The 13043-nt window shown below is 41.4% G+C and overlaps 1 protein-coding gene across 1 annotated transcript in view; it reads left to right on the forward strand.

The window, feature by feature from the left end:
* Window positions 1–2515: 2515 nt before the first annotated feature.
* The window catches only part of SHCBP1L (SHC binding and spindle associated 1 like), a 46419-nt gene continuing 35891 nt past the window's right edge, over window positions 2516–13043 (forward strand). The window contains 5 exon segments of the mRNA XM_020984278.2: window positions 2516–2745; window positions 2747–2947; window positions 2950–2995; window positions 2998–3074; window positions 9493–9642. Coding sequence (XP_020839937.2) covers window positions 2626–2745; window positions 2747–2947; window positions 2950–2995; window positions 2998–3074; window positions 9493–9642 — 594 coding nt within the window. The 5' untranslated portion in view covers window positions 2516–2625.

A 13043-nucleotide genomic window follows, 5' to 3' on the forward strand; every position in this document is an offset into this window, starting at 1 on the left:
TACCCACATGACAGAGGTAGTTTCCTGTTCTGCCTACACAGGTAGGACCTTCCGGGACAGATGTTCTTTATTACTTTATTATTTATTAAGACTAAAAGCAAAGAAACTAGGATTTATGAGAAACAAACTTATTTGGGAACAGAACACATCAAAACAGTTTTTGTCCTCAGAGAGTGGAATCTGTGTGATTGCATCTTAAGTTAGCAACATCTGGGTTTCCCAACAAAAGGGCCAGACTGAGTAAGACTACCCCAGAACATGATGAGTATTGTAACTGTTCTCTAAACTGTGTTAACGTGACAGCTAATGTTTTCCTCATGTTGGACCCAAATCCTAACAAAATGTTCTTCCAGATGAGTATGAAGGAAGGCAGGTGTTTTCCCAATATGCTATGGTGACGTCAATACTTCCAGTGTTTTCATTGCTAAATTGTAAACAGAAATTGTGGCAACCAAAAGAGTGCTCATTCAGTAGGAAAACAACACCAGAAATTATTTTTGCAGTGTCTTTCTCCACTGTGTATTACTTTGAACAAATTTTTCAATTCCAAATGTGGTCCCAGACCACTCCTCTGGCTGTTCTCAGCTGAAAATTCCTGACCTAGTATGGAATCCCAGTCATTCTTTAGTGTGAGAATTCTAAGCTGTCTGTAAAGTACATCACAATAGAGGCGGGGAAAGAGGCCAGGGTATAGTGGAAAGAACACAGGATTTGGTCCCAGAAGACTTGGGTTTGAATCCCAGTTCTGGCATTTGCTTACCTATATGACCTTGGGCAAGTCCCTTCATGCCTGTGGGACTCAGTTTCCTCTTCAGTAAAATTAGTGGGTTGGGCTATAAACCTCTGAGATCCCTTCCTGCTCTAAATAAATTTATCATTAGTTAACTTCTCTGAGACTCATTGCCCTTATGTATCCATACTCTATTGGGAATCTGTGATCTCATTGATGTGACCATGTAACTCACTTTTGTTCATTTCCTCTTTTGTTTGGACTCCACAAGGAGTCCATCAAACGTGCTAGGGCCTTCCCCTGTCCTTTTGATATTTTGGATATATTTAGGGGATGCAACGGCTGTCCACTGGTCATCCCTTGATCTCACTACAACACTAGGCCACATTCTTTTCCAGTTATGCATTTTTCTAAAAACATCCTTTCCACCACATCATCTGCCTCAATCTTTTGTAATAGGTTGTTACCTCTCCACTGCCCTCAGCTTCTGAGAAGGGAAAGGGGGGGAAGATGCCAAATGTTTGTACTAATGTTTGGTAATCTTATAAAAACCTCTCTTTGCTCTGTTTTATCCCCATGACAGAAATAGCTGCCTGCTCTTATCCAGATGGAGTCTATCAATACTGATGACCTTGATTATTCTGAACCCCAAACTAAATCCACAAGGTCACATGCATAGCAGGACATACAGTTTGCATACATTTGTGGATGTATACACACACACAAACACACATACACAGATGTATATACATAAATACCCATACTCATAATATGTATATGTATATATACACACATATATACACAATGCATATACATAAACTCTACTATATGCATATACATATATACACAGGTATGTGTGTATATACACACACATACACACCTTTATATACATATGTGCATATATACACGCATATACATATATGCCTTTATATACTTTTATATACATAACTATGTATTTACATATACCTGTGTGTATATACCCATATGCCTGTATACATATATATACACACTCATACTATGTGTGTCTGTATATATCATCGTATATCTATGTACATCTACATACATATCCCCATATGTGTAGATGTATATACCCAAGCTCATAATACATTAATATGCATGTATGGATACACTGTAACAACATACATATATGTTCATATACACACGTTTGCATGCATATTCACGGCTATATTGTTCTTATTCGTCATTTGGTGTTTAACTCTTACTTGACCCCTTTTTGGGTCTTTCATTAAGTGTACTGACTCAGTTTAATTAATAAATTATGGATCCCTGTTGTCTGTCCGCTCCCTACAATTTAAGCTCTTTGAGGACGAGTGCTGTTTGTTTCACTTTTGTCCTTGTCCCCAGGCCTACAAGACACTTCACAAATGCTTGATTTAGTACAATTTTCTATCCTTTCCTTCTCATCATTTGTAAGTATCTGTAGAAAATGAGTGTTCTGCTTAAATGTGCCCCAAATGAGATGAAATGGATGCGGGCAACACTCTTAGGACTTGCCCCGTGTGTGTTTGTGTAGTAGCGCTTGGGTGTGTGTAAGGGGGCATCAGGTACGGGCAGGTGTATATAAATTTTCATTTATTCAGTGCGACACCTCACGCTCACGAATCCTCCAGGATGACGTCACCACTTCCAGAGGGCCCGCTCCCGAGACGAGGCGAAAGACCGTGGGTTGTGCATGCGCACGGGGTGTCGGGAAGAAGGAGGGAGGGGAAGGAACCTCGAGCCCACGTGGCTGCTCCCCCCCCTCCCGTCGTACCGCGCGCCGCCGCTTCCGCTCGTTGCGGCGCCCCGGAGCGTGCCGTGTGCCCATTGGCTAGCCCTGCGCCGGGCGGGAAGAGAGGCTAACGGCTCCACCTCGAGGCCAGGCTGTGGACGAGATGGCGTCGGGACCCGACAATACTGAGACGGGGGACTCTGCAGTGGTGATCAGCCCGAGGCGCGGGGAGAAGGCCGCTTTCTCGGGCCTCGAAGAAGCGGCCGCCAAAAGCAATGCGTCCCCCGGTGCGGTCGGTAGTGGCCTCACCGAGGCCCGTGAAGGGCAAAGCGGGCCGGGAGGCGGCGAGGCGGCGGCTGCAGCTCCTGCCCAATCCCCAGGCTGAGGGCCCCGGCGGAGAGGGCGAGGAGGAGGAGGAGGAGGAGGAGGAGGAGGAGGAGGAGGAGGAGGAGGAGGAGGAGGGCCTGCTCTCGGTGCACGAGGAGAGGGCCTGCTCTCGGTGCACGAGGAGGAGGCGCAGCCGCTGCCGCCCGTCTGGCGTCCCCCATGAGGGGCATGTGGCGCGACGAGAAGGTGGCGCTCTATTGCGACCAGGTGTTGCAGGGCTGCAAGGTGAGGCCGGGGCCTGGACCCAGCCGGAGCCTTGGCGGGCGGGGCGGGCGGGGCTGGCGAGGTGCGGGCATCGGTGCGTGGCTGGCGCCCGGCTAAGTGCTTTACCGGGATTACCTTATCTGAGCCTTCCTACAGCCCTCCTGGAGGGCCCCCCCATTGTACAGTTTGGGGAAACTGAGGCAGTGACACCTGCCCCAGGTCGCCCACCTGGTAAATGTTCGAGGCAGGATTTGAACCCTGGTCTCCCTGACTCCCAGGCGTCACCAGCTGCCTTCTCTTGATGCCTTTCTTGGCTGGAGACAGAGAAGTATGTCAGGGGGATGATGCAGCGTTGGCGGGACCCACCCAAGCTGAATTCAAATGGACCAGCCCAGGACCACCCCTCCCCCACCGAAGGTCACCCAACTGAATTCTGAGGGGCCCATGCTGATATACTAAGGCACAGAAATTTTGTGACCCAGTGGGTAGATGGAAATAATCGTATGTAATACTAGTATTTATAGACTACATCAATATTTATGAAGGGCTTTACAAATATCTGATTTGATCCAACAAGTTACTGCTATTATCTTCATTTTACTGATGAGGGAGATGAGGCAAACAGGTTAAGTGACTCGCTCAAGTGTGTGCCTTGGGCTGGATTTAAACACTCAGTCAGCTAGCATTTTATGAAGCCTTTACCCTCTGCCCAAGAGCTCACAGTGTTAAGCCTTGGGGCAGCCCCTGCTCTCAGGGAACTCGGTTTAGGAGGAAGACATCATGCAAATAACTATAGACAGGCAAGGTGTAGGTAGGATAAATTGGAGATCATCAAGAAGGAGGCTCTGGAATTAAGGGGGATTGGGAAAGTCTTCGTATACCATGTGGGACCTTACCTGAGACTTGAAGGTGATTTGCTTAAAGCACAAGTCCTGCCATGTCACCTCACCCCAGCCCCTGCTCTATATACTCTGGTGGCTCTCAGTCACCTCCAGGATCGAATACAAAATGCTCTATTTGGCATTCAAAGCCCTTCCCTTCATAACATAGCCCCCTCCCCTACCTTTCCAGTCTTCTTATACCTTTCTCTTCACCATGTGCTTTTTGATCCAGTGACACTGGCCTCTTGGCTGTCTTGTACTAGACACTCCATCTCGGTTCTGAGCATTTTCTGTGGCTGTTCCCCATATCTCTCCTCTTTTTTTTTTTTTTGGTGCTAGTCACTGGGCAAGATACAAAGTTTATTTTTTAAAAATTTTTTTTAGTTGTATTTTTATTTTTTATTTTTTAATTAATTTTTTTAAATTACCATTTTTATTTTATTTTTTTCTAATATAAATTTATTTTTAGTTTTCAATATTCACTTCTACAAGTTTTTGAGTTCCAAATTTCTCACCCCTCCCCCCACTCCAAGATGGCATGTATTCTGAATATCCCTTCCTCTAGTCTGTCCTCTCTTCTCTCTCTCCCCCCTCCTTCTCTTATCCCCTTCCCCTTCTAATTTCCCGTAGAGCAGGATAGACTTCTGTACCCCCATTTCCTGTATTCTTATTTCCCAGTTGCATGTGAAAACATTTTTTTAAAAACATGTGTTTTTAAAACTTTGAGTTCCAAATTTTCTCCTTTCCTCCCTCCCCACCCACCCTCATTGAAAAGGCAAGCAACTCAATATAGGTTGTACATGTGCAGTTATGCAAAACACTTCCTTAGTAGACATGTTGTGAAAAACTAACTCTATTTCCCTTAATCCTATCCTGCCCTCCCATTTATTCTATTCTTTCTTTTGACCCTGTCCCTCCTCAGAAGTATTTACTTCTGATTACCCCCTTTCCCAATCTGCCCTCCTCTCTATCACCCCCCTGCTCTCTTGTCCCCTTCTCCCCCTATTTTCCTGTAGGGTAAGACAGATTTCCATACCCAATTGAATGTGTATGTTATTCCCTCCTTAAGCCAAATCCTATGAGAATAAGATTCCCTCATTCCCTCTCACCTTCCCCTGTTTCCCCTCCACTGAGAGACTTTTCTTTTGTTTTTTTTTTTGTGAGATAATTTACCCCATTCTACCTCTCCCTTTCTTCTCCGAGTATCATCCTCTCTCATCCCTTAATTTTATTCTCCAGATATGACCCCTTAATCTTCAACTCACCCTGTGCCCTCTATCTATCTATCTATCTATCTATCTATCTATCTATCTATCTATCTATCTATACATACATACATACAATTTTTTTCCTTCAACTACCTAATACTGACAAAGTTCTCATGAGTTACAAATATCATCTTTCCATGCAGGAATGTAAACAGTTCAATCTTAATAAGTCTCTTATGATTTCTCTTTCCTGTTTACCTCTTCATGTTCCACTGGAGTCCTGTATTTGAAAGTCAAATTTTCTGTTTAGCTCTGGTCTTTTCATCAGGAATGCTTGAAAGTCCTCTATTTCACTGAATGACCATTTTTTCCCCTGAAGGATTATACTCAGTTTTGCTGGGTAGGTGATTCTTGGTTGTAATCCTATCTCCTTTGCCCTCCGGAATATTATATTCCATGCCCTGCAGTCCTTTAATGTAGAAGCTGCTAAATCTTGTGTTATCCTGATTGTGTTTCCACAGTACTTGAATTGTTTCCTTCTGGCAGCTTGTAATATTTTCTCCTTGACCTGGGAACTCTGGAATTTGGCTACAATATTCCTAGGAGTTTTCCTTTGGGGATCTCTTTCAGGAGGAGATCTGTGGATTCTTTCAATTTCTATTTTGCCCTCTGGTTCTAATATATCAGGGCAGTTTTCCTTGATAATTTCTTGAAAGATGATGTCTAGGCTCTTTTTTTGATCATGGCTTTCAGATAGTCCAATAATTTTTAAATTCTCTCTCCTGGATCTATTTTCCAGGTCAGTTGTTTTTCCAATGAGATATTTCACATTGTTTTCTAATTTTTCATTCTTTTGGATTTGTTTTACAGTGTCTTGATTTCTCATAAAGTCACTATCTTCCAATTGCTCTATTCTAATTTTTAAGGAAGTATTTTCTTCAGTAATCTTTTGGACTTCCTTTTCCATTTGGCCAATTTTTCTTTTTAGGGCATTTTCTCCTCATTGGCTTTTTGGACCTCTTTTGCCATTTGGGTTAGGCTTTTTTAAGGTGTTATTTTCTTCAGTATTTTTTTGGGTCTCCTTTAGGTCTCAAGCTGTTGACTTGTTTTTCATGATTTTCTTGCATCACTGTCATTTCTCTTCCCAGTTTTTCCTCTACTTCCCTTACTTGCTTCTCAAAATCCCTTTTGAGCTCTTCCATGGCCTGGGACTGATTCATATTTTTCTTGGAGGCTTTGGATGTAGGAGCTTTGATTTTGTTGTCTTCTTCTGGTTGTATATTTTGATCTTGTTTTTCACCAAAGTAAGATAATATAGTCTGACTCTTTTTGCGCTGCTTGCTCATGATCCCAGACAATTACTTGAGTTTTAAACTCTTTGTAAGAGTCTGCTTCCAATGTGGAGAGTGTACTGTCCCAAGCTTCAGAGGTTTGTGTAGCTGTTTTCAGAGATACTTGTACGGACCTGTAAATTTTCAGTTCTTCCAAGGTGGTATGATAAGGGGTGAGGTGTTTACTCCTTTCCTGGCCTGTGACCACAAGTATTCCTTTCTGTCCGATAACTGTGAGGAGGGGTTTCTCTCCACAGCCACACCAAGCTCCACCACGCCAGCGCTCTTCCTCACCCCAGCACTGCCGCCCAGAACTGTGACCCAGATCCACACACGGGCAAAGCAAGAGATTCCTGCCTCAGCACTGGCAAAGAGATCCCTGCAGTCCCTCTCTGATCAGCCACTGGATTCCCCCTCAGTCTGTGGGCCGGAAACTCGGGAAGCAGCTGCCCCCCCAACCCCCCATGCTCTTGGAGAATAGAGCTGAAGCCCCGCCTTCCTCTCTGACCACCAAGAGAAACACACTTCCCACTGACCTTCTAAATTGTCTTTGGCATTGGTGGATTGAGGAGTCTGGAAACCGCCGCACCTGCCTGTGATTCAGTCCTCTGAGGCCTGCTCCAGGTTTGCTGTGGCCTGCGCACTGTGCTCCCAGCCCTGCGCGATACACCTTTCTGATCAACCATCCAGGTTGTCTTGGGCTGGAAATTTGTTTCTCTCTCTTTTTGTGGGTTCTGCTGCTTCAGAATTTGTTTAGAGCCATTTTTTATGAGTATTTGGAGGGGTTTGGGGGAGAGCTCAAGCAAGTTGCTGCTTTCACTCTGCCATCTCGGCTCCGCCCCCCCATATCTCTCCTCTTCTCTGTCTCCTATCTTCCTTCAAGTGCCAGCTGAAAACCCATCTTCCACAAAAAACATTTCCCCAACCCCTCTTAATTCTAATGCCTCCTCTCTCAGTTATTTCCCATTTTTCCTTTATGTAGCTTGTTTGTATGTAATTGTTTGCTTGTTGTCTCCCTCATTAGACTGAGGTCAAGGACTGTCTTTTGCCTCTTTTTGTAACCCCAGAGTTTAGCACAGTGCCCCTGGCCAGTTATAAGTTTTGTAAGCCTGGGCAAGTCACTTAACCTTGGTCTGCCTTAGTTTCCTCATCAGTAAAATGAGGGTAATAATAGTACCTCACTCCCAGGATTTCTGTAAGGATAAAACAAGATATATGTAATGCCCTTAAGGACTAGCATTTATTATTGTTTTTTTTCTTTTTAAAAATTAAAGGGGTAGCTAGGTGGCACAGTGGATAGAGCAGCAACCCTGGAGTCAGGAGGACCTGAGTTCAAATGTGGCTTCAGACACTAGCTGTGTGACCCTGGGCAAGTCACTTAACCCCAACTGCCTCGCCAATAATAATAATAATAATAATAATAATAATAATAATAAAATAAAATTTTGGGGTTACATTCTAAATTCAGAACTGTTGTGTGTGTTCCCCCCCCTCCCTGCCACTCCCTCACCCCTGAACTAAAGAAGGCCACCATTTCTCACAATAAACACATATACACATATATTTTACTTCAGTTTATCAGTTCTTTCTCTGGAGGTAGATAGCATCTTCCTTCATCATTTGTAGTTAATTTGAATATTTATAATACTTAAACTCTAACTTAGTGGTTTATCAAATAATATTGGTGTTACTGTAAACAACATTATCTTGGTTCTGTATTTTTAACTCTTATTGTGCTGTAGGAAATGATGAATTTTACTGTTATTATTGCAGTATAAATAAATGTCCGTTAAATTATTTTTCCACAGACGTGGAAGTTTACTTGGACAAATAAAGAGCTGCGTAGCTAAGGATTTTTCTAATTGGTGGTCCTGAAAAGTTGAAGGCATGTGTTCCTGCCATTGTTGATTTGCTACATCTAGGGTTACTGTTAGAATTTTTATTTCTCCTTTTTAGATTGGAATATTTAGAGGTCGGGCCTTTATTTATTTGAGTGAGGCAATTGGGGTTAAGTGACTTGTCCAGGGTCACACAGCTAGTAAGTGTTGTGTCTGAGGCTGGATTTGAACTCAGATTCTCCTGACTCTAGGGCTGATGCTCTATCCACTGTGCCACTTAGCTGCCCTGGTTGGACTTTTATTGACATAAGTTCAGTTTTGATTTGTGTGCAACAGGGCCAAAATTCTTGTTTTAGGAATAGTTAGTTTTCAGATGGTAAATATTTATAGTGTGTATTTCTAAAAAATTAGATTTTTTCCTGTAGTCATAGATGTTATGTGGTGATCCGGGGTGGGAGTGAATACTGGACAACATTTCAATAAAAGCTTTGAAGTTAAGACTCTTTTTTAATGAACCACATGCATTTTATACTGAGGTACATCTGAAAAAGAATACTAAAACAATATTTAAAGTAATTGGTAAAATATCAGTATGTAAGTTATCGTGTCATTTGTAAAGCAACTTGGACAAGTTTTCAAGTTAAAAAAATTATTTAACTTAAGTCATTTGTCATCCTTGAATTGAAATTTAAGCCATGGTGCTCGCATCAAAGCAAGACTATTTGGCTATTGCTGATGTTTGTGTTTATAAAATGAAAGGACACTTTAGATCTTCATATACGAAAAAGTTTCTAGAAAGTTCTCTTGATATTATATAACCCTTTGCAAAGTTAGTTTGAGGCAAAGGATTATTTGTTTTGTTTTTAATATGGTCATTCTACTTAGGGAGTTAGAATTACATTATTTTGCTTCTGGATAAATGTACTATATTCCAGTTTTGAGTGAAAGGCACATCTACAAAGTACTGTAGTGTGCTTATAGACCTCTTTCCAGTTTGTTTTAATGCTAAAGAAAATGCTCAAGTGGTTTCTGTTACTTTGGTTTCTGTTTCTAGAAATTTCCTTTTTCTTTAAAAGGAATGTTCCTTTTCACCTTCATTAATTTATATTTAAATGAAAATTAGCAAGAAAATTTAGTCATAAATACAATGTTACTAATATCTTTCATTATGCTTGTGCTAGGCAGAAGATGCTGATGAAGCAATGAGCAAATATCTATCAGAAAAATTAAAGATGAAAGACAAATGGCTTGGTGTCTGGAAGACAAATCCAGAGTTGTTTTTCATCAAATATGAAGAAGCCTCCATACCTTTTGTTGGAGTCCTTGTTGAGGTAAATTATTTTTAATTTACTCTTTTTTGAATAAATATATTAGGCCCTTTTAATACTCTTAGATAAACCCAACTGATTTGGAATTACCATTTTGGAGTTTCTGGTAGCCCAAGAAAAATGTAGAGAATGTAAAACAGGTTTGCACAACATAGCGTCCACGGCTGTGTTGGTGGACTGGTGAGCCACAAGTGGACCATATGTTGTGCAGACTGGATTTAGATAGCGCTTGGATGATGTCTTAACCTAAGCTGTAAGCCCTAAACTAATGCTAATGAATACTTCCTTTGTGAATGGTTTGTTTTTTGTTTTTTGTTTTTTTTGTTTTTGTGTAGAGGCAGTCAGGGTTAAATAACAAGCCTAGGGTCACACAACTAGTTAGTGTCAAGTGTCTGAGGCTGGAGTTAACTCAGGTCCTCCTGATTCCAGGACTGGTGCTCTGTCCACTGCACTAGCTGCCCTGTGAATACTTACTTTGGAAAACAAATTTTTAATGTATCTCTAAAGCATTATTCCACATCCAAATAAAATTGCAATTTAAAAACTTCTGTTGGTTGAAACCTATAATGTAGGGAAAGTCTATCAGACAAAACTTCTGTTTTCTTAGTTTGAATTACTGTATGTAGTTAGATTCAGGTTGGAATAAAAAGCAGGGAACCAAAAGCACTCTTAGTAAAATTCTTATCTTCTAGCATTTTTATAGGGGCAGGATTCTGCTTGGAGTCCTTATCTTTATTGGATATGATTTGGGCCTGTTAGAGCAGTTGGATAGAATAAGCTACTTCAAAGGCCAAGGTTATGGGTTTGATTCCCCTGAGGGTCAGTTAGCTTTGTGTGGAAAGAATCTCTGTTCCACAAACCACTTCTTTCTTCCCACCCCCAAAGGCACTCCCAGCCGTGTATCTATTCATCCTGAAAATCCATCCTTTTAAAGGCAAACAGGTTTGAAAAATGTGGACAATTCATTGTAATTCAATATTATTACTATAAAACTCAAAACTTACCAAAAAGTGGGTCAGTAGCATCATCTTCATATAAAAGATTTTTAATCAAACAGCATATCTGAACCTGCAGATTATTACGAGAGAATGAAAGGTTTGTGATTTTGGTTAACTTGCTCATAATTCTTTTAGGTATTTTCTTTTTTTTTCCTTCTTTTTTTTTCTTTTTTCTTTCTCCTGGACCAGCCATTTCGTTAGTGTAGGGAAGTCCAAGGACAGGAAATGCCCTCTACCAATGCAGGTCCACAGCTTCTTTGTTAATTCTGGTCTTAGTTGCCTGAAGCTGTAAGACGTTAAATGACTTGCTTTGGGTCACACAGACAGTGTAACAGAGGCTGGTTTTTGTTGTTGTTGAGTCATTTCAGTTGTGACCAAATCTTCATGACCTCATTTGGGGTTTTCTTGGCAAAGATACTGGAATGGTTTGCCATTTCCTTTTCCAGCTCATTTTACAGATGAAGAACTGAGGCAAACAGGGTTAAGTCACTTTGTCTAGGATCACACTTCTAGTAAGTATCTGAGGCCAGATTTGGATTCGCAAAGATAAGTCTTCCTGATTCTAAGCCCAGTGCTCTATCCACTCTACCACCCAGCTGCTGCATCAGAGGGAGGACTTGAACCCATATCTTCCTGATTGCTTTTGTGTATTTTCTGGAAGTTTGTCAGTCTTAAAATAATGAGTAGCACAGGGTAAATGCTAACTTCTTAGAACTTGTCTTTTCTCTCACCTACTCTCTTTTTCTTCCCTCTGGTCACAGAAGACTTCTTACTCAGTAAGGCTAACTGCCCTCTGTGTCCTTTACCCCAATACTTCTTACCTCCTAAAGAACCCTCCTTTAGTAGCTTTCTATCTCTTTCCCCAGAAGCATTTTCAGCTTCTCTTTCCGCACTTATTGCTTGCTATCTGTCTGTAAACATGTTCAGGTCTTCTCAGTTCTGTTGACTCCTATATTATATATGGATACTCTGATCTATATCCTTTCATTCTTTACTAAACATATTGGTAAAGTTTCCTACACTCAATTCTTCAGTTTCTTTACTACTCCCATCTCAACTTCTTACAGTTTAGGTTTCCCAAAGTTATTCTACTGATTCTTGGATTTCAAAGATCTATACAGTGAGGTATAATGGAAAGGTAACCTTTCCTCTCCTCTTAATGTGGTGATCCTTAAGGATCTGACTTTGTCCTGTTTCATTGTCTTCCTCAGCTGTTTCAGAATTGGTGGGGAATTCAGTGGCCATCTAGCGTTTGCTTAAAAACTTCCAATGAGAGGTGAAGCCAAGATGGCGGAGCAGAGTCAGGAATTCATCTGAACTCTTTCAAATTCCCCTCCAGTCAACTTTAAAATAATGATTCAAATTGAATTCTGGAGTGGTGGAGCCAATAAAAGTTCACGGTGGAACAATTTTCCAGCCTGAGACAACTGAGGAGGTTGGCAAGAAAGTGTCATCAGAATGGTAGTTGGGCCACTGTAATGCAAGCAGCAGGCCTTGGAGGAGGCTGTACCAGTGGTGGTAGCAGCAGCTTTGGGAGCTCTCAGCCCATAGATGGTAAGGGGAAGGGAAGACAACTGAACAGAAAGAAAATACTGGGGACCCTTTGCTGGCACTGAGTTCAGAATCCTGTTGCATTGCCTAGACACAGTTCTGGGGTGATGTTCAAGGGCAGAGAGGAGGAGAGCACTGGGGAGCAGGCACTGGTCAAAGTTTGAGGGCAGAGAATAGTGCTTGTGGTCACTTACAAGGGAGTAGGGGCCCTGATCTCTTGCCAGTTCCAAGGCAGAAAGGAGCACTACCACTTACAGATTCAGGAGAGCAGGGGACCTGGTCACAGTTCCAGGGCCAAGAGGAGCATGTTAGTGGCAAACAACAAAAAAAGTACCTGATGATAAAAAAAATATGACAGGAAATTTCAAGACACAAACCCAGTGATGTCAAAACACCTACCTACAAGCAGAACTCAAAGAAAAAATGTGAATTGGACACAAGCCCAACAAGAATTCCTAGAAGAGCTCAAAAAGGATTTTCAAAATCAAATAAGAGAGGTAGAGGAAAGATTGGTAAAAGAAATGAGAGTAATGCAAAAAAAATATAAAAAGAGAGTCAACAGCTTGGTAAAGAAGGCACAAAAATACTGAAGGAAATAACTTCTTTAAAAGCAGAATTGGCCACATGGAAAAAGAAGTATAAAAGCTCATTGAAGAAAATAATTCTTTCAAAATTAGAATTGGGCAAGTTAAAGCTAAAGACTCGATGAGAAATCAAGAAACCATTTTTTAAAAAAGTAAGAAGAATGAAAAAAATAGAAGAAAATGTGAAATATCTCATTAGAAAAACAACTGACCTGAAAAATAGATTGAAGTGAGACAGTTTAAGAATTATTGAACTACCTGAAAGCCATGA

This window comes from Phascolarctos cinereus, unplaced genomic scaffold (genome assembly GCF_003287225.1).
Source record: "Phascolarctos cinereus isolate Bilbo 61053 unplaced genomic scaffold, phaCin_HiC Scaffold_5;HRSCAF=322, whole genome shotgun sequence".
NCBI classification, from domain to species: Eukaryota; Metazoa; Chordata; class Mammalia; order Diprotodontia; family Phascolarctidae; genus Phascolarctos; species Phascolarctos cinereus.